This window comes from Lepisosteus platostomus, chromosome 8, assembly GCF_059453375.1.
Source record: "Lepisosteus platostomus isolate fLepPlt1 chromosome 8, fLepPlt1.hap1, whole genome shotgun sequence".
NCBI lineage: Eukaryota > Metazoa > Chordata > Actinopteri > Semionotiformes > Lepisosteidae > Lepisosteus > Lepisosteus platostomus.
In genome coordinates, this window is record NC_142618.1 from 25,663,183 (window position 1) to 25,689,799 (window position 26,617).

At 38.2% G+C, this 26,617-nt stretch overlaps 1 protein-coding gene across 5 annotated transcripts in view; it reads left to right on the plus strand.

The window, feature by feature from the left end:
* The window catches only part of map3k22 (mitogen-activated protein kinase kinase kinase 22), a 71,975-nt gene extending 49,362 nt beyond the window's left edge, over positions 1-22,613 (plus strand). For all 5 annotated transcript variants that reach the window (XM_088642978.1, XM_088642982.1, XM_088642979.1 and 2 more), the window contains 10 exons: positions 6,547-6,680; positions 7,627-7,688; positions 9,119-9,186; positions 10,336-10,410; positions 10,867-11,043; positions 12,930-13,078; positions 15,327-15,458; positions 17,191-17,320; positions 18,259-18,436; positions 19,601-22,613. In XM_088642978.1, the coding sequence (XP_088499104.1) occupies positions 6,547-6,680; positions 7,627-7,688; positions 9,119-9,186; positions 10,336-10,410; positions 10,867-11,043; positions 12,930-13,078; positions 15,327-15,458; positions 17,191-17,320; positions 18,259-18,436; positions 19,601-19,829 (1,334 nt within the window). In that variant the 3' untranslated portion in view covers positions 19,830-22,613. The remainder of the gene's footprint in view (positions 1-6,546; positions 6,681-7,626; positions 7,689-9,118; positions 9,187-10,335; positions 10,411-10,866; positions 11,044-12,929; positions 13,079-15,326; positions 15,459-17,190; positions 17,321-18,258; positions 18,437-19,600) is intronic.
* Positions 22,614-26,617: the final 4,004 nt, after the last annotated feature.

A 26,617-nucleotide genomic window follows, 5' to 3' on the forward strand; every position in this document is an offset into this window, starting at 1 on the left:
CCCTTCCCTTTCTTTCTGCCCCCTTTCTGTTCATTCTTTTCTGTTGTCATGCATGTGAAACATCCATTTTTGTGCCTGCTTCATCTTGGCAGTAGTTGTGCTCCAATTACAAGCATATTTGTAGCTAAGTCCTAATTATGCATTAGCCAGACTTGCTCAATTACATAATTTGATTTGATTAGTTGAAGTGACATCATTAACCAGATTAGATGGGGATTAACGGGTTACCTTGAGGTTCACTTACATTTGGTTTTCTGAAACAATCCAATATATAGCCATCTGTAATGGTAAATGGTCATTTACCAGCAATTTAAGATTTAATTTCAAATTAAGCATCACCCTTGCTGGTTCAATCTTTCAAGTCAGATGGTCAATGATCATAGTGTACCAGCTCTTTTAAACACAAGACAAAGACTGCTTTCTTGTTTTCGCACATTTGTCTTGTATGTCTGTAATCAAGCACATGTACAGTAAGTTCTGTACTTTCAACTGAGTGAAAACCTCACAATTTCACTTTACGCATTAAGCTATGCTAGGTCGTTTGAGATCTCTGAACCCGTCATTCAAAGCCTGCTTACAATGTTATGTTAAAAATCTGTTCTTACCTGTACTGTTTCTTTGGCTGTAGTGTTGAGGTCAAAAGTATGTAACTAGTATGTGCCTGAGGTTAGGCAACTTTGCTCATTAGAAGTCATTTCAGATATGTAATTCTCACTTGGCATAGATACTCATTTATATGTGGGCAGGATTTCTTCTTAACAAGAAGGTTATTGAGATTTAATTATTGAATACAAATTGATTTCAGCCTAAAATCATATTTAGCCTCTATTCTCCAAGGTCCTGTTGTTGTGTTGGTAAGATAACTCATCACGAGTGCTAGTAATGCCGTACTTATTGCACAATATTCTGATTTTCTGTTGATTCTTGGACGACTTGTGACATTTCATTTTAAGTTTTTAAAGTCCCACCTGAGTTATAAAAGAAACTGAAATTCAGAATGCAAACAAAATGCAACTTAATTATTTGAAGAATATCCAAAGGTATGAAATTGTAATTTGATTCTTCTGACTGCACCTATTCAAGCTTATATATTGAATATAAGCTTTTTTTTTTGTGTGCTTTCATGAACAATTATCACAAAAAAGTCATTACACAAATTCTGATGATTGGTTCAAAAAACAAGAAAATAATCCAGTAAGAAAACTAAATAGATACTTTTAGCATCTTTTTGATGAGAGACAGGGTATTACCTCAGTAAACTGTTTAGCAGCAGAAGGTACACCACTTGGAGACTTCAGGGCTTACAGACACATCCCTCTTGTGTTTCTACGTCTAAAAAGTGTACCTATTACCAAAAGTTTCATTTTGCTCCAGTTGAATGTTGCCTTTTCCTGGCCTTATGCTGATAACATTATATACACAAAACATTGGAATATAGTCCATCTTCCAATCACAAAGAGTGTTACTGTTTATGGGCATGTTGGCAGACTGCCATGTTTAGCAGAAGGGGGCGTCCTCATTAGTTTTCCCGTAAAATTTCCTTACTGAGAGAGACTGTGCTGAACTGGAATCTTAATCTTAGTTAAGAAAGCTGGAGAGAGAGTTTTGATTAGGAGGTACATCAGATTGGGATCTCTAGAGAGAGATGTTACAATAAAGCAAAACAGCCTTACTATTTGGTTAAAAATAAGTTTGTAATGAAACAAGCTCGAGAGAGTATTAAAGCAAAATTAAGACTGGAAAAAATAATTTATTATGGAACACATAAATATGTGTGAAAATAATTCCTTGCCTGTGACCAGTGACGTTCTAGAAGTCTAATGCATACAGATAGGAACACATAAATAGTCTGTCTTAAAAAAGACTTGTGTCATGTACTGTATAAAGAATATCCGTGTCCAGTGATTGCTGGTCGCAGCTATGTTTTTTTTTATTGATTAGGAGGTACATCAGACAAGGGTCTCTGGAGAGCTATGTTACAGTAGAGCAAAACATAAATTACTGCGTGAATAAAATTAGTTTATAATGAAACAAGCTCAAGAGAGTGTTCTTAAGCAAAATAACATTAGAAAGGAACTGCCTTTAAATTTGAAAATGTAGGATAATTCTAAAAGTATCTAGTAAGGACAAAAAAATTGTAGAGATAAAGACTACGGCTGTAACTTACCCTGCCCTGTGGTCTAGAGATGGGTTGTTATGTAACAGCAGGGGTTAAATTTAGTGTATGGTAAAATGCACAAAGTAAAACTAAAAGAGATATTCTAATTTTTAGGATAAAAGAAAAGCGAAGCTATTCAAATCTAACATCAATAATAAAAGGTTTTTACTACAAAAGCAAAAGAACTGTAAAGGATGAAACAAAATATATCTGGTATAACAATGGATAACTTCTAGACAATTAAAAGGAAGTGGCTGATGTACCAAATGGGTATTTCACTCAGGTGTGCACTAGGGAAAAATTCAAAAGTATGCCTCAGGCAGAGGAAGGACAAAGTTCTCTTAAATAATACAGCAAGTGGTTTCATTCCTCGAGCATAGCACGTTGTTGAAATGTACGAGGTTATGGAAAATTAGGAATAGGGGAACACAGGTGCCCAAAGTCCCATATTAGCATTGTAGTCCCTTCCTTTTTGCACGTTATTTACAGTCTAATTTCAATTTTAATCTAATTCGAATATGAAGAAAAAATAAATTCAAAGTATGTATATCTGATAACAGTGTTATGTAATAACACTAAAGTAAGCATACACAATTTGTTAAGGAACAAGTAATAGGTTTATTCCATGCTGAAAAAAAGAAGAAAGAAAACACGTTTCGGCCGTGGGGCCTTCTTCAGGTGTGATCAATAACACAATTTGTTATTCACCTTGCCAAATACTCTGACAAAAAATATCTAACAAGCCATACTGTAACATGAAAATAAAAAGGGAAGAAGACAAGCTTAATCATAGAATAATCATGAATAATAAATGCTCTTACTCATAAGAAATAAAATGTATGTCACATACAGTGCCTTTAGAAAGTATTCGGACCCCTCCACTTTTTGTACAGTTTGTTGTGTTGTAGACTTATTTGAAAATGTATTGAATTGATTCTTTTTTGCCAACAATGGACACACAATACCCCATAATGACAAAGTGAAAACACATTTGTAGGAATTTTTGCAAATTTATTTAAAAAATAAAAAACTGAAATCTGCCATTTACATAAGTGTTCAGACCCTTTACTATGACACTCCAAATTGAGCTAAGATGCATCCTTTTTCTTTTGATTATTTTTTAGATGTCTCTAGAACTTGATTGTAGTCCACCTGTGGCAAATTCTCTTGATTGGACATGATATAGAAAGACACACACCTGTCTTTATAAGGTCCCACAGTTCACAGTGCATGGAAGAGTAAAAAACTAAGCCATGAGGTCCAAGAAACTGTCCGTAGACCTCTGAGTCTTTTTGTCAATGCATAGATCTGAAAAAGGGTATACAAAAATTGGCTATGCATTGAAAGTTCAGAGGAGCACAGTGGCCTCCATCATTGTCAAATGAAATAAGTTTGGAACCACCAAGACTCTTTCTAGAGCTGGCCTTCTGGCCAAATTGGTTATTTGGGCAAGAAGGGCCTTGGTCTGGGAGGTGACCAAGAACCCAATGGTCACTCTAACAGAGCTTCAGAGTTCCTGTGTAAAACTGGGAGAACCTGCCAGAAGGACAACCATCTCTGTAGCACTCCATCAATCAGGTCTCTATGGTAGAGTGGCTAGACTGAAGCCACTCCTGACTAAAAGGCATATCACAGCCCGCCTGGAGTTGGCCAAATGGTACTTAAAGCATGAGGAAACTCAGAGCATGAGGAAAAAGATTCTCTGCTCTGATGAGACAAAAATTGAAAGTCATGTCTGGTGAAAACCAAGTACTGCTCATCACCTGGCTAATATCATCCCTACGGTGAAGTATGGTGGTGGTAACATCATGCTGTGGGGATGCTTCTCAGCGGCAGGGACTTGGAAACCAGTCGAGATTAAAGGAAAGATGAACAGAGCCAAGTACAGAGAGGTCCTTGACGAAAGCCTGCTCCAGAACACACACAAACTTGGACTAGGGCAAGATACACCTTTCAATAATCCAAAGCACACAGCCAAGACAATGCTGTAGTGACTTCAGAACAAGTCTCTGAATGTCCTTGAGTGGGCCAGCCAAAGCCCGGACTTGAACCCCATAGAAAATCCGGTGGAGAGACCTGAAGATTACAGTTCACCAACGCTCCCCATCTAATCTGACAAAGCTTGAGAGGATCTGCAGGGAAGAATGGGAGAAATTGTTCAAATCCAGGTGTGCAAAGCTGGTAGTAGCATACCCAAGAAGACTCACAGCTGTAATCGCTGCTAAAGGTGGTCCTACAAAGTACTGAATAAAGGGTCTGAATACTTATGTGAATTGGAAATTTCAGTTTTTTATTTTTAATAAATTTGCCAAAATTCCTAAAAAGGGTTTTTCACTTTGTCATTATGGGGTTTTGTGTGTCGATTGATGGCAAAAAAGAATCAATTCAATCCATTTTGAAATAAGTCTACAACACAATAAAGTTTGGAAAACGTGGGGGGGTCTGAATACTTTCTGAAGCCACTATATTTTGTCTGCTCTTTGACTAGGTAAGTGAAACCCTATCTCTTGCTAAGTTGCTTTCCTAGAAAAAAGGTCACGTTTGGCCTTTATACCTATGAAGAATTAAAGATGAACAAAAGATAGCATACTTGGTCTCCCTTTGCCTCACTGACACCTGCCATATTTTCGATCAGTACAGTGAATGTTTTACAGTTTTTTGTGAATTATTTGATATTGCTCATTTGTATTTGCAAATGGTGATTTTGGGAACTTGCTGAAAATGTCTTCTTGCTTGTTTGGAGATCCTCGTGCATGGGCTATAATATCCATGTTTCGGTAGTGAAAATATTTTCGACACTCTAGTTAATACAGTATTGCAATCGCTCAAGTGAGCTGTAGGCAGTATGAATTTCCAGCTTCCCTGAAGGCTACTGGTATGATGAACGGGTTGTAATTGGTGGCTTTTGCAATAAGCCTTCTGTCCCCCAGAGTCTGTCATTGTGCAAGTCTGGTGAATTTGCAGCTTACCGTGTGCCCACATGTTTTAAAGCACACATTAAAGCCCCCAGTAACAGTCGCAAGCAGTTTCAGTGATTGATAAAATTGTGCAGTCATTCACTGATGTCAAGCGGGGAAACGCTTCAGTGGAAATGCTCTGTTTTTGCATTAGCTACACTTGGTGAGCACTCATGAAGAGCTTTAATATTTAAATGTGGTCCTTGCACATGATATGTTGGATCTCCAGAAGGCAGTTTTTTTTAGTTTTCTTTAAGGTCAATCAGTTTTGATTATTAATAAGTGAAAGCACAGATGCAGTGTATAAGCAATGGAGTGGCTGGTTCCCTGTTCTTATTCTTTGTATTATTTTTTTCTGCCTTTATTTTTGAGTATCTCAAGTCCAGATCCCTGAATAAACACTTTTTACATTTGGCAAGATTATAAAGGTCCATTGGAAGTTGTGTCAGAGTGAAAGTTAAGCCCACATGTTACATAGTTTGGCTGCCACATTTTCCATAGAAATTGAGGAATTTTAAATGTATTTCTTCTCCGCAACAAAACATCTTAAATAAGATATAAGGGGAAACTTCAACTTTACTGAATCTTGAAGACATGATTATTGTAGCCAGTCACAAAGTGTCCTTATCTGTGATATTTTGCAAAACATGCTTAGAGGGTACTGCTAGAGATATGGTCGGTATGTAACATAAATAGTATTGCATGTCCACCCAGATATAAAACAATGAGCTTGCCCATGACGATTATTCCTAAATGTCAAAAGCAAAATTTCTCTTAACTTCTTTTAAAGTGCACATGTGGTCATAGTTATTATGGAACACATGTAGAAAACAATGTGTCAAAAAATGTCCTTGCCTAAGACCAATGACATCCTAGAAGTCAAATGCATACAGTATGGGAACATATAAATAGTCCTTCTTAAAAATGACTTCTTATGCTGAAATCCTATATATAGCTTCTTATAATTTTCAAAAAGGGTCGTTGTTTGGGACACGCAAATAAAACCTACATTAAGTACTGTATCAAAAAATGTCTGTGCCCACCGATTGCCAGTCACAGCTGTGTTTTTTGTATTGTAATAATATAGCAAAAGTCAGGAAAGGTATTTGCCCTAGTAGTGTGTGATCGACAGATCAGGCAGGTTCAGACAGGAGGATTAGGGCTCGTAAAGAGAAGGTTGTAGGTTCAGACTCCGGGTGAAGCATTGCTGTTGTTTCATTGAGCAAAGTACTTCACTCAATACTCATAATATATTATTCCCAGCTGTATAAATGGGTACAGCAGTCAGGTATTTTGAATAACCATAATAATATCAATAACATTTTGAGAAGTGTCATGAATAGTGTTCAGGTTCAGCAGTGGCAGAACATGTCGGTGTGTTGCTCAGGAAGGGCTGTGTACCTTTCCTTATTGCTGCTGTTTTGTGTTCAGGGTCTCTGCAAACTGGGAGGAGCTCCCCTCCACCAGGCAGCGTCCCAGAGGAGCAGCAGCAGATCGCCCGGCAGGGCTCCTACACCAGCATCAACAGTGAGGGAGAGTTCATCCCTGAGATCGTGGAACAGACCGTGAGCATCTCTTCCCCCACTAGGCCACGCCTCCTGTACTCTGCCCTCTTTATTAAGCGTCATTAGCTCCCACCCAGGTTTAGAGACACTAAAATCGCTTAGTTTTCTCGTATGGTAATCGGATGATTATAGCTACTGTTTTAAATTAAATTATTTTAATTACCGTTGAAATTGAAATCCATGGGGCAACCAGATCCTATCCCAGCAAAGCAACATGTGCAAGGCGAGATACGCCCTGGACAGAACGCCAGTCCACCGCAGGGTACACACAGATACAAACACGCACACACTCCCACCAGGGCTGGTCTTTCCAGTCAAGCCAGTTGTTAACCTACCCATATGTCTTTGGACTGTGCGAGGAAACAGGAGAACCCAGTGAAGACCCATGCAAACACAGGGAAAACATACAAACTGCACCCCAGAGACTGAACCCAGGACTCCAATGCTAACCAATGCCCCACCGTCATGGTTATAATGGGGCACATAGGAAACCATATGCAGTCTGTGGAATAAGTGATGAAATCTAAATAGTGTAATAAGAAATCTAGTTTCTGAAATCCCCTAATCTGTATTTTTCCCCAGTTTTTCACTCAGTCCTGGATTAGAGTTATTTAATCTTTTGCTGTGTTGTGTGCTGATGTAGTGTCGATGTGTGGTATTTTGTCATGTGGCTTATTATAGAAGAAGGTTTAGACATACCAGGACTCTTTAAATCTCAATACAGATTCTAAACTGTGTGCAGCACAGACATGGACTCATTCATCCAGCAAGATGAAAGACGAACAAAGAAGAAGGATGTTAGTCAAATTGATACTATGGAAGCAGGCTTTTGTAGGGATTCAGTGTTCACTTAATAGTCTGGTAATTGGGGAAAAATAGTGTATAAATTCAAAATCCTGTTTTCAGTATGGAAGCACAATATTGATTTCATTTATTTTTACAACAGATCCTGGAACCCTTTGGAAGTGCTGAGGATTCTCTGTCAGACAGCTGTAAGTCATTAGACAGGTGAGTGGCAACCAGCCAGAAAACATGCAAGGAGTTGAGTTATCAGCATCATTCTTGGGCAAATTACTTGATACACTTAATCTGAAGAAAGACATGTTTTAACCAGATGGCTGCATTCAGCACACAATGCACTGCATATACTTTAAAAAGAAGCCAACCAGGAAGATTGGTAGTGGAGGTGTTAGTGGGGCCAACAGGGGGCGCTCACCCTGCAGTCCATGTGGGTCCTAATGCCCCAGTATAGTGACGGGGACACTATACTGTAAACAGGTGCTGTCCTTCGGGTGAGACATAAAACCGAGGTCCTGACTCTCTGTGGTCATTAAAAATCCCAGGGTGTTTCTCGAAAAGATTAGGGGTATAACCTTGGCGTCCTGGCCAAATGTCCCATTGGCCCTTACCAATCATGGCCTCCTAATAGTCCCCATCTATGAATTGGCTTCATTACTCTGCTCTCCTCCCCACTGATAGCTGGTGTGTGGTGACAAGTGTTATGTGTTGGAGTGAGAAACTCTTTCATCGGTTGAATTCAGGGGGGACTTTAGGGATGCCAGATCGTTAAAGCTCCGAGTGAAGTTTAGCCGATTATCATAGTGCCATGGTATCTTTCATAACCAAGTAATCAGTACTGTGGTTTAGAAATTCTCATCCAAGCAATGGTACTCCATGTTGTAGTGTCACTGGTCATCATACTAGGCCACCATGTTGGTTTGGCAATTCTGGTTCAGTAGGAAATAGTAGTCTTTTTGTCCATCCCATTACTGCCCAGACCTAGCTTTGCTTATTTTCTGAGATCTGACCAGATCAGACCCAAAGGTGATACTGTCTCATAGCCCATTCACTCAGAAACTGCAGTACCTAGGGTAATCATTATCTTAGCCTCAAAACAATGAACAATTAAAGGAAGTGGCTACATAGAAACTTCTAATGTGAACTTGGATAGCTGTTATCTTGGTTTTAATGTCCCTTTGTTATCATGATCTTGAATTATGATGTAAATTTATTGCAGATGAAACGAGAGGACTTAGTGCTTGAAGTGTAACTTCATAAGAGGTCAGCATAAAGTAACAATGTATAATTTGATCCTCTAATTTCTGAGATTTCAGAGGATGGAACTATCCGAAACTGTACTCTTTTCTCTGTCGATGAGAATTATTTGATATCAAATACATTTATGCAAAAACACAAGTGCAATACAAATTACAAATTGAAATGGACATATTTTTAGGCAAGAGGTTCTGTATATAAATGTGGAATTGTTTTGTTCTGACAACAAAAAATGGAACAGCTTTTTGTTAAACTTTTGAAAGCATTCAAGAGATATTGTGTAATAAAGATTCAGCAATGTGTTATACTGTATGTGAGGACTCAAACACTGGCAAGAAAAATATGCAAGCTAAAGACAAAAACCTTGAACTCTATCGTTGCAGCCCTCCGTACTCACAGTCGGTGTCCAACAGAGAGAAGAGTTACATGAACCACAGTTATGAATATGCAGGTGGGACATTTGAGTGCTATGAGTAACTATTTTACTTCATCACTTATAGAGATGGAATTTATAATGAAAATGATAAACTCCATTACATTTTTGCTTGCTCCGTCAGCCTGCCTGTTTGCTTAATTGTTGTGTTTTGTCTCCTTCTGATAAGATTAATAGTGAGGCAGTCTTTTAAAAAGCCTAAGATTGCCAATTTAATGGCAGAGAGGTTAAATGTTTAGTTAAATTTAAGAGACTTTACTGAACTGTGAATGACAGACATTGCTTAGATTTCATCTTTCTTGGATATCTCTTTTATTCGGTCTCTACTTTTCATAAAACTTCATTTTTTCCCCCATTTCTACAGAAGGGAAGTAAATAACGTCATCTCCCTTAGAAACGGCAACAAAAACAAAAAAAGCAATCATTATACATAACAGCTGCTTTCAATTGCTCTTGGCCTTCTAACACATTCTTTATGTAAAGCTCATGATTGTAGATCAGTGCTGGAGTCGGCAGTGGTCACCCTGCTACTTAGTAATTGCAGATTATTCAAGTGCTGTGCTGGAGATGCAAAAATTACTTTAAACACTGTTTTTCCCTTATAGACCTCCTCTCTGATAACCTTTTTGTACCATCTTTTAGAATTATTTGTGTTTCCCAGTTATAGTTCCTTTTATGAGAAAAGCAAGTGATGAATACAGGCCTACAGAAGGCACTTTTTTACACAAAGGGTGTTGGGAGTCTGGAAGAGAAGTACCTAGCCATGTTGTTGAAGCCAATACCATCATGTCTCTTAAGAACCAGATGTGACAACCACTAAAAAGAAAACAAACTTCTCTTGTTTACAAAATGTTTTGTATTCTGTGTGTTAGGTTTATACTTACATTGGATATATGTAATAACATTAATACTATACTGAGAAAAACAAAGTTTAAAAGATATATCTATTGAAATGAATATAGGCATGAGCTACAGCCATTCATGTCCTTTATTTTATAACAGAAATTCCTTTCTAATAGAATGGTTGCATGTACTGTAGGTATTGGATTTGTCTCCTCAAAAACACTTGCTTTAACACTAGACCTAACTGATTGTACTACCCAACTGCTTTCTAATTCTACGTTCTGAATCTTTTGGTAAATTGGGCTCTGTTCTGTTTTGCTCCAGGTAACAGATATGGCAAAGGTGGCACCTTTCCAAGACAGTTTCACCTGCCCCGTCAGCAGAAGGATTACAACGATGGTAAGTGTGACAACGCACAATGACATGGAAGTACAGAGAAGCTTTCAGCATAAAATAAACATATTACAGCACATATTAGTTAATTATTTTTCAAGCGAGGATTTATTCATTTATTTCAGGATAGTTATAAATTCATAAAAGCACAGATTCAGGAGAGATTTTTTTTTAGATGTGAAATATTACAGTAATGGAATGCTAATGCTAATGAAACGTTTTACCATTATATTGCTCATGTTACCCTTTAGTATCCTTTCAAGAAGCAGTGCAGAAGTGAAGAATGTTTCCATATTTGGCTTTTGACCGTCATGAGTGGGTGCAGAGAGATGAACTGTCTGAGAAAAGGGCAGAGCGGCCTGAGGCCTGTGCCATGGTGACTGGAGGACAGTTAGGGACCACGTTGCGTGGCAGCTGTCCCTTGTCTCACCGGTCGCCGTGTGTGCGGTGACGTCTCCCCAGGGCGCAGGACCTTCCCTCGCAGTTTCATGCCCCCGGAAAACCCCTTCCCGCTGGCGTCCTCCAGCAGGACCCGCAGCTACAATGGGGACAGCGCAGCGTCCACCCTGCAGTACCACGACCTCAGGACCATCACCTGGAGCCCAGACAAGACCGGCCAGATCTCTGCCCCCTCCAAGTGTGAGTCCCCGCCCGCAGGCCATGGCGGCACTCTTCACACCGGGCAAGCTTTGGGGGTGGCTCCACAGTCTGTTTTTGCCTCCACTTTTAAATAAAATTCAGCTTTTAATTATTCCAGGACTAAGGTATTTTGCCATTAAAGAGGAAGCAACATGGTAATACGGCAGTCTTGCAGTTTTACGTGCCCTCAATTTGGGGGGTGGCTCTGGAAAATCAAAAGTATTGCAAAAATGCTTTAGCCTCTGAAAAATTTATCAAGCATGCCTGCCAGAGCTAGTTAGTGAGCCTACATAGTCATCTTATTTACTTTTATTTACTGTTTCTTTACTTCTCTTTAATATCTTGAATTACTGTAAGAGGTTAGTAGCACATTAGTTGCAAGTCAGCTGTATAGGCCTTTGGAAACACCAGGCGGTGGGATCAACTTTGTGCCATTGCTTTGGCAGCACTGTTGAAAACTCCTGCATAGAATATTAAGAGGCTTTTGTTTTCTTGAAACTAGTGGAATTAGTTTTAAATACAAAAATATAGTTTCCACAGAACAAGTTAAGCATGTGCTTTGGTTTCTGTAAATCATTCAAGCCAGCAGAAAAAGATCATAATAAGGGTGTTATTGATGTGATTTAATCTAATAATCCCATTTAAAACCCATTTTGCTTTAATTTTTGTAAATGTACTTCAGACATATGTTAGTACAGTTTGGCTTCTAGAGTAGTAAAATGATTGAACAGAGACATAGAAATGCATATACTCACAACTATATGTCATAATAAACCCACTCTAAATCTGTCTATAGTATTTAAGAGAAAAGCATCATTAATTTGTCCAGTCTGTGTTTATCATGAGAAAGCACCGGAATAACCCTCTGTTGGACCTCAGGGGTATTTTTTTAGTTACCAAAAATGGAGTAATGTTCTGCCTTTTTGTGCTCATTCTTTGTTTTGATTTAGCTTGGCTTTAGTAATAATATTGTATTATGTATTGTATATGTATCATATTTTCAATGTGGATATTTAGGAACTGTTGGTTTGTGATTAAAAAATTAACTTTACCAAAGTAAACTGAGAACAGGAGAAACTTTTTTATAGAAAGGTCTTGATTAGCAAGATGGGACAAATGTCCCCTTTTGTTTGTAAGAATTCTTCTCTTATATCCTAAACTTTGACTTTGTAGTGTAACGATCAAACTGGTTTAATGGCTAGATTAAGGAGAAAATAAGGAAACTGTGAGCAGGGTCAGTAAAAAAAATATTTAAGAGTTGGTCTATGCCTATGAATTCACAGAAATTGAATAATGAAACTTTTTTTCATTATTTCATTTCATAACAGTCATACTTGTATCTTAATGTGAATGTGGTACAACATGATTAGTCCTTTAACAGCTGTACTGTGCTTATCCCAATGAAGTCTATAAAAGGGTTGTACTAGATTATTCACTACTGCCAAGTTGCCTGACAAAATACACAGTAGAGTCCTTGAAAAAAATAAATCCAAAAATGTGAAAGTTTGCCTTGTGATCTACATGCAGTACTGTCTGAACACAATAACGTGTTGTGTCAGGAAATCTCACAGAGAACTGTACAGCTGGAGATTCTCCATGATTTCTAGCCAGGATTAGCTTGATGAACTCTGTGTTGGTGAGCACAGAACACACCTTTTTAAAGTGGCCACCCAATTACTCTTACCAAGACAGCTATTCCAGATTATACTAGTTATGCGATTGGAATACTGACTAATAGAATAATTAGCTAACTTCAACAGCTAAGAGAATATGAATGATCAATCATCCAGCCTACAGCTAGTCAGTTGCTGCTGGCTGAACATATACAACTAGCGATGGCTACAGTAGATTAGCTCTCACTCATCTAGGCTTGTTTTGATTTGCAGCCCCTCTTGCGCCAGTGAACTGGAGGCTTGGGAAACTCCTGGGTCGGGGAGCGTTTGGAGAAGTGTACCTCTGCTATGACGTTGACACAGGGAGAGAGCTGGCAGTCAAACAGGTGCCCTTTGACCCGGAGTGTCAGGATACCAGCAAGGTGAGAAAACTACTGTGGTCATCAACAGCTCAGCTGCACTCCCACTGCTTGCCTGCTCGGTACTAGGATGGGAGACCCCCCCCCCAAATAAACCAGGTTGTTTCTGTAAGTAGAGGCAAACAGCAGGCTGGTGAGGTTTCATGCTGATACATGCAGAGTATTGCATGCAGGTATTAAAACCAAAAGCTATTAATCCAAAATGGAAAATAAATTGAAAATGCTACTTAGAAAAAATACTTTATGTGTTTGTTGTGTTAAGTGTTAATGTTAACCCATTTAATATATTTTATATAGTGTGGGGAAGCAATTTAAACTAAATTGGTTACATGGAAAAAGAGAATTTAAATCAAATAAAGTAATGTTGAAATTGTGCACTGCTCTTGTAAGACCTCATTTAGAATGAGTGTGCAGTGTCTACATTTTTAGCCACCACATTATAGAAAATATAGTGGGGATCAGTTCAGCAAAGAGTAGTCAGATACATTTTGGGATCTAGGGGAATGCCATTTTCACATTACTGACAGGCTAATAGATCCTTGAATTAGACCTGATCCACGCATTTAAAGTTCTCAACAAACGGTCAAACCAGTGAACTAAAAAAAAATCAACAATAAAAAACACAAACCAGAGGACACAAGTTGTCACTACTTGTGATCTGGAGGTATTCTTTATGCAAGGGGTTGTCGAGGCTGATACCTTGGCTTCTTTCAAGAAATATATAAGATCACTTTATTGGCCATATACAATTTCTTGTATTAGGAATTTGTCTTTTCTCATACCCCAACTTGCTCTCCATGAGACCCACAGACATACAAACACAGACAGGGAGAGAAGCTTGGGGTCAGAGCGCAGGGTCAGCCATTTATACAGTTGGGGTTAAGGGCCTTGCTCATGGGCCCAACAGAGTAGGATTCCTCTGCCGGCCGCGGGATACAAACCGGTAACTTTCCAGCCACAGGCACAGTTCTTTAGCCACAGAGCCACCGTCACCGCCCCTTGATATGGAAATGGATGCAAACTTATGTGTTGATGGACCAGTAGGTGGTACTCCTCACTCTGGATAAGCATTTCCAGTCCAGTGCCCCAGGCTGGTCATCTGAGAAATGGTTGCCGAATGAGGCTCCATCCTTAAGAGTGGATGTGAACCTGAGATTCTGACTGCTAGATCTGCCAGTGTCCTGGGTAAATATCACTGTATAATAATGCCTCTGTGCATTTCCCTTTATATAAATTGTTGAAGTAAATTTGCACTTCTTCACCAGCTCTGTAGTGGGGCTGCTGGCATTTCATCCAGGTGCACTTAATTGCAGTGCAGAAGCAATAAGTCATTTGGCAGTTTTTTATTGCCAAGCAGCACTACCTGTCTTAATGTTATTGATGAAAGTTATGGCTGTGGCAGTGATTAATGTTTTGCTATTGATCATAGTTTAAAAAAATAGATTGAATTGATCAACAGACAGCATGAAGGAGTAAAAAACAACATCACAATACAAGCTGTGCTGTGCATGACAGAGTGAAACTGCTGGAACTTTACTAAAGCAATTCAACAGTAACAAATTATTGCAGTTTCTGCTGACAGCGCTTGAAATAATAGGTTAATTTTCACACAATAAGGAATTCACTAAACTAGAAACTAGTAGGGAAGCTCTTTACTTGCACAGAACTCTTTTGGCTTAAAAGTTTTACAGTGGAAAACTCCAGTGTTCACTGTCAGTAGTGATCAAGCTACATACTGACGTATTGAGCCTACATGGTAGTAACATTAAAACCCTCTTATCTACTACTTGGTCATGTTCTTCATGATAGCTCTTATACTTTCCTTCTAATGTCCAGGCTAAATGGAGCTGGTTGTAAATATGTGCATAACATTTGTCTGTGCTGTGTAAAACTGAAATTTTAATACTGTATATTCTCATATTATGTGCTAACACTCAAAGATACAGAAGATAAAAATCTTCTCACAGGGCTAGATGGCTGTTAGCTGTGTTGTATTTTCCCTGAATGTATACTTTGTGCAACATCAAGAAAATAGTATTATATGCAATAACAAAATACAGTACATGCACTTTGTTGGAAAGGACAGAATCAACAGAGATAACTGATCTTGCATATGTGCTGTTATTGATGTCTACACTTTATTAAGTAAGTCGTACTTTTCCATTTTCAGTATGTACAGCACAATTCTAGGGATATTGAAGCCTTAGTAAAAATGGTTTGATGGGAAACTAGTTGTCATTTTTCTGTCCAGGAAGTGAATGCCTTGGAGTGTGAGATTCAATTGCTAAAGAACCTTCGCCATGACAGGATTGTGCAGTATTATGGCTGCTTGCGAGACCCGGAGGAAAGAAAACTGTCCATTTTTGTTGAATTCATGGCAGGGGTGAGTGTCCTTCTCATTGTGGTCTGTCTATAGAATGCTGAACGGAACTCAGTTCCATAGCATTAGAACATAGTTTGACCACTATTTTGTTTTCACTGCACTGGCTTAACATGCTGCTATGCTGCTGACCTTTTCCAATTAACTGTTTAATGAAAAGGGTATTACAAATGCCAAGTTATGTTTTAAAAAATGCCCTGTTCCAGGTCACAATCTGAAGATGGACTACGACCAGTGTACTGAATGACATCTCATTAGCTTACTAAAGGAGTTAAAAATCAAGCATCCGCCAAAGATAAATCATAGTTATTCCTGTCCTTATATCTGCCAAATTGGACTAAACTGCATGTTAATAGGTTAAAGAGGATTTGCCCTACACAATGGTGTTTTTTTTAAAAGGCAAGCGGATATAACATTGTATGAGGAATAGCAGTAGATTCATAATTTGAGTGTGACTGCTTGATTCTCTTTGATATGCATTGTTTAAAAAATCGGGAATGTTTATATTGTAGGAATATTTCTGGCAATGTTACCAGTGGCCTGGGCCAGCCATGTCATTTTCCATTTCCCCCGCACCTCCTTGACCAGTAAACAGTGTGATGAGAGTGTGCTTCACACTGCTGTAAAACACTGATAAGATTTACGCCTTTGAGATTGTGGAGTGGATCGGGTTACACCTGGAGACGCTTTAGATAAGAAGAACTAAAGAGGTGCTTATCCCAGTTTAACACAAGAGAAAATGAAAAAGATGTTGAGCTCTGCTTTTGAAAAAGTTAATGTAGATACTAAGATAATGAAGATACTATTTAGCCTTTTAGTGAGTGAGAGTATGTGGTGGAGGTGTGTTTTGACATTGTAAAGTTGTTTTTACACAGGACAGCGGAAAAAAGGGAAGTTGGCAAGGATGCACAGCTCTACATCTTTAGTCTTAAGATGCCAGTAAATTTAGTGGAAGCAATGAGTAAACATAACACCTCACTTTAATAACATTAAGGGTCAGTAGTGTGTAGAAACTGAAGAAAACGCAGCAAAAAATCTGGCTATAGGATGTACTTAGGCACAGGATGCAACACTTTATGGCTGTAAGATATCTGCAAATAAAAACATTACATTGAATGGGAATGGATTATCCTCAGAGAATTTACAAGTATTATTCTGAAACGAGACATCAGTTACACTCGTAGGTTGAAAATGTGCGTGTAGGCAGACAGTTTTTCTTATATTACTGATGACCTGATCCATCTGTAAACATGGGACAAGCAATGTGGACACTTGGCATCTCTAATCAAGTGGATCAAGATCCTAATTGTTAGTTCTGTAGATCTGGCCAATACTGATGCAAACTCCCTCTGAGCAATACTTATTAATATGTGGTAAAACTATACCTCCACTGTGGTCAGGAATAATGTGCATGTTATATCTGGTGGTGCGGCCTTAAAAAAGGATTTCACAGATATCAATCAAGAAGGACCATTGCAAGAGCCTTTCCTCATAAGACGCCACGCCCTTGAATAGCCATCACAGAAAATGGAAACCAAAATGTGCTTGAAAATATGGTCTGTGCTTGTTCTCGTGCACATTACATTTTGTTGAACAAGAACATAATTTTGGGCTGTGATGTTGCAAATTCCAAATTGCTCTTTTTTTGTGGATTATTCAGCAAATATACTGTTAAAACGAGACAGTAAATATTATTTTTTCCCTGATTTGTGTCTGTGTTGGTGTTGTTCACCAGGGTTCAATAAAGGACCAGTTGAAAGCCTACGGAGCTCTGACAGAGAATGTAACCCGTAAATATACTAGGCAGATCCTTCAGGGAGTCTTCTACCTTCACAGCAACATGATTGTACACAGGGACATTAAAGGTAAATTATTGTCTCCTTGCAGTTGGCAAAAGTCCTGCGGTATTACAAATGAAAATATTTCTGCTCAAAAGAGTTAGAAAAAAACAGATGAAAGTTATGGTTTTAATTAACATAATGAATATTTAATAAGATTAATCCATCATAATATTGAATTCACACTTATAATGCTTACTTTTATACCATGTTTAGTAAAAGGCAAATCAAGACAGCTGAATTCACAATTCCACCTAAATTCCATGTCTAAAGCAGCACTTTCAAAAGGACTGGTTTGGCATTTCTTATTGTCAGACAAAATAGCCTGCCAGAAACCACTCTGACTTCATCCTAGAGGAAGGAACAGTCAGAAAGCCATAGCTTGATAACTGTGGAAGTACAGTGCATGGAGTGAGCAGTTTCCTGTTACAAACCGGAACAAACTGGAACTCCAAGCAGCTAGTGTGGTTTCTTTATCATTTCAAATCCTAAAGCATATATTAAACATTACTATAAGTCAAACTTTTAGAGATTTGCTGATCAATCTTACTTTAAATGAATCGTTAAGAGCTATAAGAAAACTTTCTTGAGGTATGATTAGAGTAGATTCACTGATATTATGCAGTGGAACAACTTTTCTTTTTTGGATATGGAATACTGGTGGGTAGGATGAATTAGTCACTACTCAAAAAACCACAAAGCTGCAATCAGGCCTGTCTAGGATTGTTCCTCTGGAAAAACACAGTACTGGGTGGAGACACAAGTAATTAAAATGTATCAGGCTGTGAACTTGTAAAAATCTGCAACATTTTACAAGTAATATTTTTCTGTTATTCTTTTGGTTAGACTATTGCAGTGTGGTTAAATTAAGAAGCAAATGAGATACTGGACTTAAATGAAGTTCAGAGCACTTCAGCCTTCAGAAAAGCTTTCATTTTATTTTTATGTTTGATGTTGTTTTCCAGGGGCTAACATTTTAAGAGATTCTTCTGGGAATGTGAAGCTGGGTGACTTTGGTGCAAGCAAGCGAATACAGACAATCTGTATGTCAGGCACTGGAATCAAATCGGTGACCGGGACACCTTACTGGATGAGCCCAGAAGTTATCAGTGGAGAAGGTTATGGCAGGAAAGCTGATGTTTGGTAAAGAGCTTGTTTTTCATGCTGCTATTTCTGTAGGTGTTTTTAATGTCTTTATTTCACTGTTGATCAGGCCTGTTTAAACAATTCAGAGGTCTGTATATTTTACTATCTCATATATTTTTAATCCCTATAGCATTTTTCAACCAGTGTTATGTTTAATACTCTGTGTAATTATTTTTTATTTAAAGCAACAATACCTAATTTAATTTGATTTAATTCTTAGTTATGCAGATGCCTGTTAATAGAAATGTTAAAATGGCCTTACCACTAACTTGAATGGGTAAATCTTAATACAATTTAATTTTTAAAAGTATTTTTAAATTGCTAGATGAACTCAATGTCCTTATCTCCCCTGTAGCCTTTCTACTGTTCAGCAATTGCTACACTTCTCTGATTTAATGTCCCTGTAGACATCAACAAGCAGACAAGCAGTGATATTTTACATGCTACGGGTAGTAAGTCTGGGGGCAATAAATACTGTACATTCACTAGCAGTATTTTAAACAGATCAGGTCAGCTAAATAGCTGAGGGAAATAAAACTAACAGAATCTTGATTAATGAGGATAGTGATCTGCAATAGTATTGGTTTGTATCTATAATAGTAAGTATAGCAATACTAACTTGTTTAGCAATGTAAATTCTGTGGTGTCTGTCGAGAGTGGGATAACATGATTTGGGTTTTTCCAATTCTGACTTTTCAAATGCTTACAAATGATCTTAGATGCACTTCATAATTTTGGAATGGTAGACCCCAGTAATTTGGATCCAACTTATTTCTAGTCAGTCAGCACATCCTTATAGCTAAGACTACACCATTCTCAGCCCATTTCACACCCCTGTCCCCCTCATCGTTTCCATCTAAGCATTCTTCAAACATAATCTGATGGGGCAAGCTTTCTTAATATCTGTCTCAACTGAGAAAGACTGTTGTACAGACCCCCCCCCAGTACAGGAGTTTGTTTGTGCTAGCTGTGATGATCAGTATCACTGCTAGTATTTTTAATTCATTTTCTGACTAGTTAACAGAAAACGCAGAATGGCAATGTGGGAGTGTTCTCTCCCTTGAAAATGTTAGTCACAGTGAGAGCCTGATACCTTGTCTGTTCCTGGTAGCAGCCAGAAACCTGTTGTCAGCTGATCCTTGTATCTGTCTGATGTGACAGGAGCGTGGCTTGCACTGTGGTGGAAATGCTGACTCAGAAGCCGCCCTGGGCAGAGTATGAAGCCATGGCTGCCATCTTCAAAATTGCCACCCAGCCAACCAAGCCAGCGCTGCCCGACGGCGTGTCGGACTCCTGCAGGGACTTCCTCAGGCAGGTGTTTGTCGAGGAGAAGCGGCGCCCCACAGCCGAGGAGCTGCTGAGCCACCCGTTCGTGCAGGGCAGCTTCTAGAGCAGCCTCCAGTGGCAGATCCCAGTAACCTGTGCACTTTAGCTGCACCTCTGTCGTGCAGTATGGCTGAACTCATCACCCGTTGTCTTCTCCTGGGAGACTAAGAATGTTAAAGAAAACCTCCAGTTAACCAGATTATTTACACGGACCAACGCTTTGCACTACGCTGTGTTTACTCCCTGCTACAAGGATGAAATGGTGATACCCACTGGCAAAGAGCACTCCAAAAACCACACAGTCGTCATCAGCAGGAGCAGGTGACCATGGGATGTACAATGGCAGAACTGAGGTTTACACTACTCAGCCGTCCCACCAAACAGGCCTGGTCTGACCGTGGAGTTAATGCATCCAGTCTGCCCTTCAATACAGAGTACTGGTGGCATTCTGCTAGTGGTGACAATGTCTTCACGCTGGGTTCATTCCTGAATTGTCAAAATGATTGTATTTGTCTAGCTGTGGACAGAAAGTATTAATCATCATGGTCAGCAGTGTAATGAAGTTTTTAAATGCCTTGTTTCATAAGACCTACATAATTCCTGAGTGGCAAAAAAAAGGAGAGAATAATACAGTTTTTTTTTTTACACCTGTCAGAAACTCACCCACTGATGGGGGAAAAAAGTGTGTCCAGTAGCACCTTAGAAGTGTTTCATTAAAAATAAATTGTATTAATCTTGAATAGGATTTTTATTCTGCATAGGGGATAGCTCAACTTTATCAAAGTTTGAAAACGATCAAATGAAACAAAATGCGTTTTTTTCATATTTCTCAGTCTGCTCGGGAACTTATGTTTATATTCTACTATTGTATTATTTAAAGTATTTTTCCCCCAGGTGTTGGGGGGGAAATCAAAACCTTTTTGATGAACAGAATTTGTACCCTAGCAAGCACAGTCATTATATTTGTGGCACTTTTTGTACTTTATATTTGTAGGGAACAAGAATTTAGAATAATTAATTAAATAAATGTATTTTACAATAGAAAAAAAGCATTTCTAAATAAATATTTTTTCAATGTATTTTAATGTTTCCATACCAACCGTACACTTTGCATTGTTTCAGTTGGTTTGATAAACAAGCAATATTATGATATAGAGATTTGCTGTTCATGTTGTTGTTGAACACCATTTTTATCATTATGATATCATGATTATGAGCTAAAGCAAGTGCAGCTGATATATACAGTACAGTGTTGTAAAACTGACTGCCTTTCAGCTATGAAGGAACTCCCTTGATTTTTTAAAAACAAATCTTTTAAAAAAAACAGATGTAGCTGAATCTGTGAGAATAATACGATTTAAGTAAATACAAATATCAGTGTGATAATTATAAAAATAATTCCTTCCATTTATGTGACACTTAATCTCAGTGGAAATAGATATATAGTTTACTTCTCATATGGTGCTTTACATTCACTTTATCCACAACAGAAGTCTGACACCCACCCGGGTGATAAACAGAAATTGCTTCATCTAAAACAGCAGACTGTAACCCTTGCTCTGAAGCCATATCACTGCATTCTTTATTAGGAAGATTGAAATTCTCTGGGATGTGGCTGTTTCTCTTGAGAAAATACTTCAGTTTAGTAAATTCCCTGCTGTATAAATCAGACTTTAGGTTGGCTTCAGAAATGAGAATTAGTCATCAATTAACCTATTGGTAAAATAAAGGAATATAAAAACAGCCGTGATTAAGTAAGTGTACGGTGCTCAGATGTGCTTGTGAATCCATTTGAAGCTAACCTCTGCAGGTTACAGGCTGGTTTATAAGAATGAATCAAAACGACTTTGAACCTCTTGAGTATTTTTATTGTGGTCGAGCATATTTTCATGGCACAGTCCTGATGATATGATTAGGAGTTTGAGTACGTTTATTATCATTATTCAGAATTGAACTTTGTAGAATGTGGGAAGCATAGATAATGTAGATTTTTTTTTATAATGCATGAATTAAACAATCTCTCAGTCCTCTTGTTTTGAGGTTGAGGTTATTAAGAAGCCATGTCAATTGATTGTTTTGCAGATTTTCCAAAGTTCCAAAATCATTTTGTTACAAGCTACACCATGACTGGATCATATATATACTGAATCGAAGGAAACTGTAAAAAAAAAAACAATAAATCAGCTTGACAATAAGTGTTCCAAGTATTTGTTAAAGTAACACTAGTCCTGAGCTTATTTTTGGAATTCACCTCTGTTGAAACAATAAAAAATGATATGTTCAGAGAAACCACATTTGTTCACCACTCTGTTCATAATGTAGAACTGGTAGAAGTTCTCAGCCTGTCAAATATGATTTGTAAAGAAAGCTACAGAATATTTTTTAGACAAAAGAGGTAATACTTTTTAAGCACTTTTGTGTTTTTGTGACCTGAAACAAACAAACAAACAAACAAACAAACAAACATGCATTCCATTTCAGAATCCAAAGTATAAAAATAACCATTTTATTTTGTACATTGAGCAGGTTTCACATGACTCAACTATTTTTTTAATGATTGTATATTTCAATACATATTGTACTGCACTTTTATTTTAAAAAGAGAAATAGAATATGTTAAGAGTATGATCTGCCAAATGTAAACATGAAGATGAGAATCAAGCCAACGGTTTGTAAACACGCAGTGGTTCATAGTTCTCATGAATTAAACTGTAGTGCATACTGGTTATCATACAGGTTATGAATGAGGCCATGTCTGAAGATCAGAGGCCTTTATGAAAAAATCTGGGAACGTTGTGTAATTAATTATTGTACATTTAAGAGCATAAATTAAACATTTTTAAGACTATTTAGCCTAGTTGTTTCTTTTTATGTCTTTTTGTAAAACAGGTGAATTACAAATATAAATACTGGAATTAAAAAGCTTTTTCTAACTTTTGTGAATACTTATATTGAGATGCAATAATTAACATATTGCTTTGTTCAATGCCTATGTAGGTAAGTATATTTAGAATCTCCAGTTTACTATGGACTCTCTGAATTTAGAATTATCAATTATCTTTACATTCTGGCTCTGGGCAACAGCTCCTGGAACCACAGTGGAGAATGAGGAACTGTAGATGGGCAAATGTGACACACCTTCAAGCCATTCGTCTTTTCAGACATCTGCGTCCTGCAGCAATTTCCAGGAGGTTCTGCGCTGAGTGCAGGACAGGTGCATCACTGACAATATCAGGAGTCTGCCAGCTGGTGCAGAAGTTGCAGGTGTCAGGAGCCAAGAGAGCACTAGGTTCCCAGACCTAGTCTCTATTCCCAGGACTGTCTGTGCTTGGTGGTACTGAGTCAGTTGTGTGCAGTCACTGAAGGAACTGTCACAGCTGTCCAGTTCGGGTAGGGAGCTGTGTCCGCACGTGTGAACTACAAAGGTAACAGGTAAAGGCTTATTCCGTGCTGAAAGGAAAAGAGACACAGCTCTTCGACTGTGGAGCCTTCTTGAGGTTAGCCGAAACATTAGCTGACATGGTTCCCTACTTGAATGTTTTCAACCTATTTGTGCTGCGACCTACTACACCTTCCGCTACTGTATATATTTTTCTAGATCTCTCTGTCGTTCTTTCTCCTCCTCCCCAGGCTCCTTGCTCCCTTCTCTCACTAAACTGGCATTCTGGCTCTTCACAGCCATCTGTTCCAAGACCAGGCTTTCAACCACCTCCTATTCCTCTAAAGATGTCATAATATAATTCCTAAAAGATCACACCTGAAGAAGGCTCCACAGCCGAACAGCTGTCTAGTGAAAACCCTGTAGTTTAAGCATGTGTTTTCCTTGAGAGAAAAAGGAAGCCCAAATCCTGCCCCCCCCCCCTCCCCCCTTACAACTTTTTAATTTAATTTAAAAGGAGAATTGTAAGAGTACACATCCTGTTGACAGCTTGAAACAAAATCTGCTTTTAGGAAAGCATTCTTTCTTAGCAACAGAAAGGGAGACCCCTGCTGGCTAGTTATGGCGTATATCTACAGAACCCTATCCATAACAGGCATCCATTACAAGACGTCCTCCTCCACAGCAATGGGTTCAAGCCCCCATAAGAATAGCAAATAATCAATAATAATAATAATAAACTTTATTTTATATAGCACCTTCAAAGGTGGCTTCTCAAAGCGCTTTACAGAATGACAACAACAATAAATAAAAAGAATACAAAAGATAAAACAGAATTACAATATATAGAGGAGACCGTGGATGCTGGTACTAAGAACTGGAACCAGTTAAGTAAAGAAGAGGGTTTTGAGTCTGGATTTGATGGAGTTTAGAGAAGGTGACTGTCTGATATCCTTGGGGAGAGAGTTCCAGAGCTTGGGGGCATAATAGGAGAAGGCCCTGTCATCCATACAATGTAGACGGGCTTGGGGGACAGTAAGGAGAGCAGAATTAGAAGAGCGAAGGTTGCAAGGTGGGGAGTAGGGCGATAATAGTTGAGACAGGTACTGAGGTGCCAAGCCATGCAGAGCCTTATAGGTGAGCATGAGGATTTTAAAGTCTACACGGAATTTGACTGGAAGCCAGTGCAAGGACTCCAGGATAGGACTAATGTGATCATTTGCACTAGACGTGTTCAGGATTCTGGCTGCTGAATTTTGGACATACTGCAGTTTGGTCAAAGTAGATTTAGATACCCCAGTGAGTAGAGCATTACAGTAGTCAATTCGAGAGAACACAAATGTGTTGATCAGCTTTTCAGCCACAGTTAGTGATAGCATAGGGCGTAGTCTAGCTCATGTAAACTCATATACTCTCTACCTTTTCCACAGCCACGCCTCAAACTCAGGGAATGATAGCAAGATGCAAGTATGATTTGTACATTTCTTTTCCCAGATTGATTTAATTTTTAACTGATCAATAAATGCAAGGAATTACATAGTATTTGTCATTCCTGAGGTTCACAAAGTACTTTTGACATAAGAGCAGACGCACTTGCTTCCCCAGTTGTTCTGCACCAGCAGTGAAGGCACTGAAGTTAAAACTAAATTCTACAGAGTGGTAATGCTGCTGCTACAATATTTTTTTTCATCTCTGTTCATGTTTTCTTATGCTTTATTTCTTATTACTTTCTCTCCAGAAAAGTTTGCAGTAATTTGCATCTTGTTCGCCATTGCTGCCAAATTTTAATTTCAATGTCAAGCTGTGGTATAATGTTGTATACCATGCTTAATTAGATAGCATGTTTTTTTTGTTTCAAGATGGTGAAATGCAGTGTTTAAATGATAACCTGTCAAACCTCTACTAATGATCATTTTTTAAAGCGTTTTACAATCCTTAGAGACCTAAATCCTTTCATCACTTAGATCATCTGCTATCATTTAGTTTTGTAATCTACAGTCTGCGGGGAAAAAAAGAGAAGAACAGGGAATTAAAACAATACAATAGCTGCTAAAAATTAAAAAATCACTGCCTCTCAGTGCGGTGTGTCAAAAACATGTTTGTGTAAAACCTTTCGATAAGAAACGACAATTCACAATGCAACTTTCCTGTTTTTAAATCACTGGGGCATTGTTTCAAATCAACCTTGTTGTGTATAAAAGCTGGCTGTGACCTGCAGAAAACGTAGGCCTCCAGAAAATTAGCAGTACAAAACATTGTAATACTTGTAATAGAAAACACGTGACACAAATATGATGCAATATTTGACGTTTTCAAAGCAATTGTTCAAACTGTACACAGACCATAGTGATTTAGAAAGACAAAACCTTGCTCATAGGCTATTTTTAAATGAATACATGGAGAACTGGAGAGCTAAATCTTTAATTACATGTTTTTTTTCTTTTAAGAGGAAATTTCGTTCTAAATGTAGAAGTTAATTAAGGGATGGAGTATTAAAATGCTATGTAAAATGAACAAGTAAGACCCCATTTAGAAGACTGGGGACAATTCTGGATAAGATGATACAACAAATGTATTGCTGGAATCAGTCCTGAGAAAATCAACCAGTTACATTCTCAAACTCAAACAAAAGTCCTCCACTGACATACAGTAATAAAACTCAACCTTTTTAATGAACAGAGAAGACTATGAGGGAATTTGATGCAAGTATTTGAAATCCTCAGTGAGTGAAACGCAAACCAACAAGTGAAAATTACATGGAAGTGCATTTAATAGAGGAAACACTTCCTTTGTTTGGTTGCGAGTATATGAAGCTGCCAAATCTTGTTCAAGCTGCAGCCCTGGCTTGTGTCAAGAAATAGCTGGATGAGATCCTCAGATCAATACGTTATGAATTATCAAACAGGTTAGAGGGACCAAACAACCACCTCTCGTTTGTAAATTTTCTCAAATTCTTGAGACTGATTTAAGCTTTATTTTGCCTGATCCAACCACAGCTGATCCCAGAAAAGATGTGCTACAATGCTCCTCATAGTTTTGAGCAGAGAAATGCGGCTATGAAAAATACTGTAATAATGTGATTCTCTCTAAGAAGAACTGTTGTGTTTTGAACTCATCAAACTTGACATTAAACCTAATAATTAAACCTAATAATGCTTGTGATCAGAGCTTATCACTGGCCCTACATATATGGCTTTACAGCTCCTCCATTATATAAAATCAGTTATCAACAGTAACACTACATACACATTAAAAGTGCACCCACATTTGTGTTTAAATTGATAAATTAACTCTGCTTTTAGGAACCTAATTAAGGACATACAGTACTAGCCATTTAATTGTGATGCCTACATGCACACAAACCTGCTCCTACCTCGATCAGCTAGTATGAATGCATCTAAACGCAGAAGGATAGCGAAACATGTTTGTCCCACTGTTCTCACCGTCCTTCCTCAGCCTATCAGCTACACACA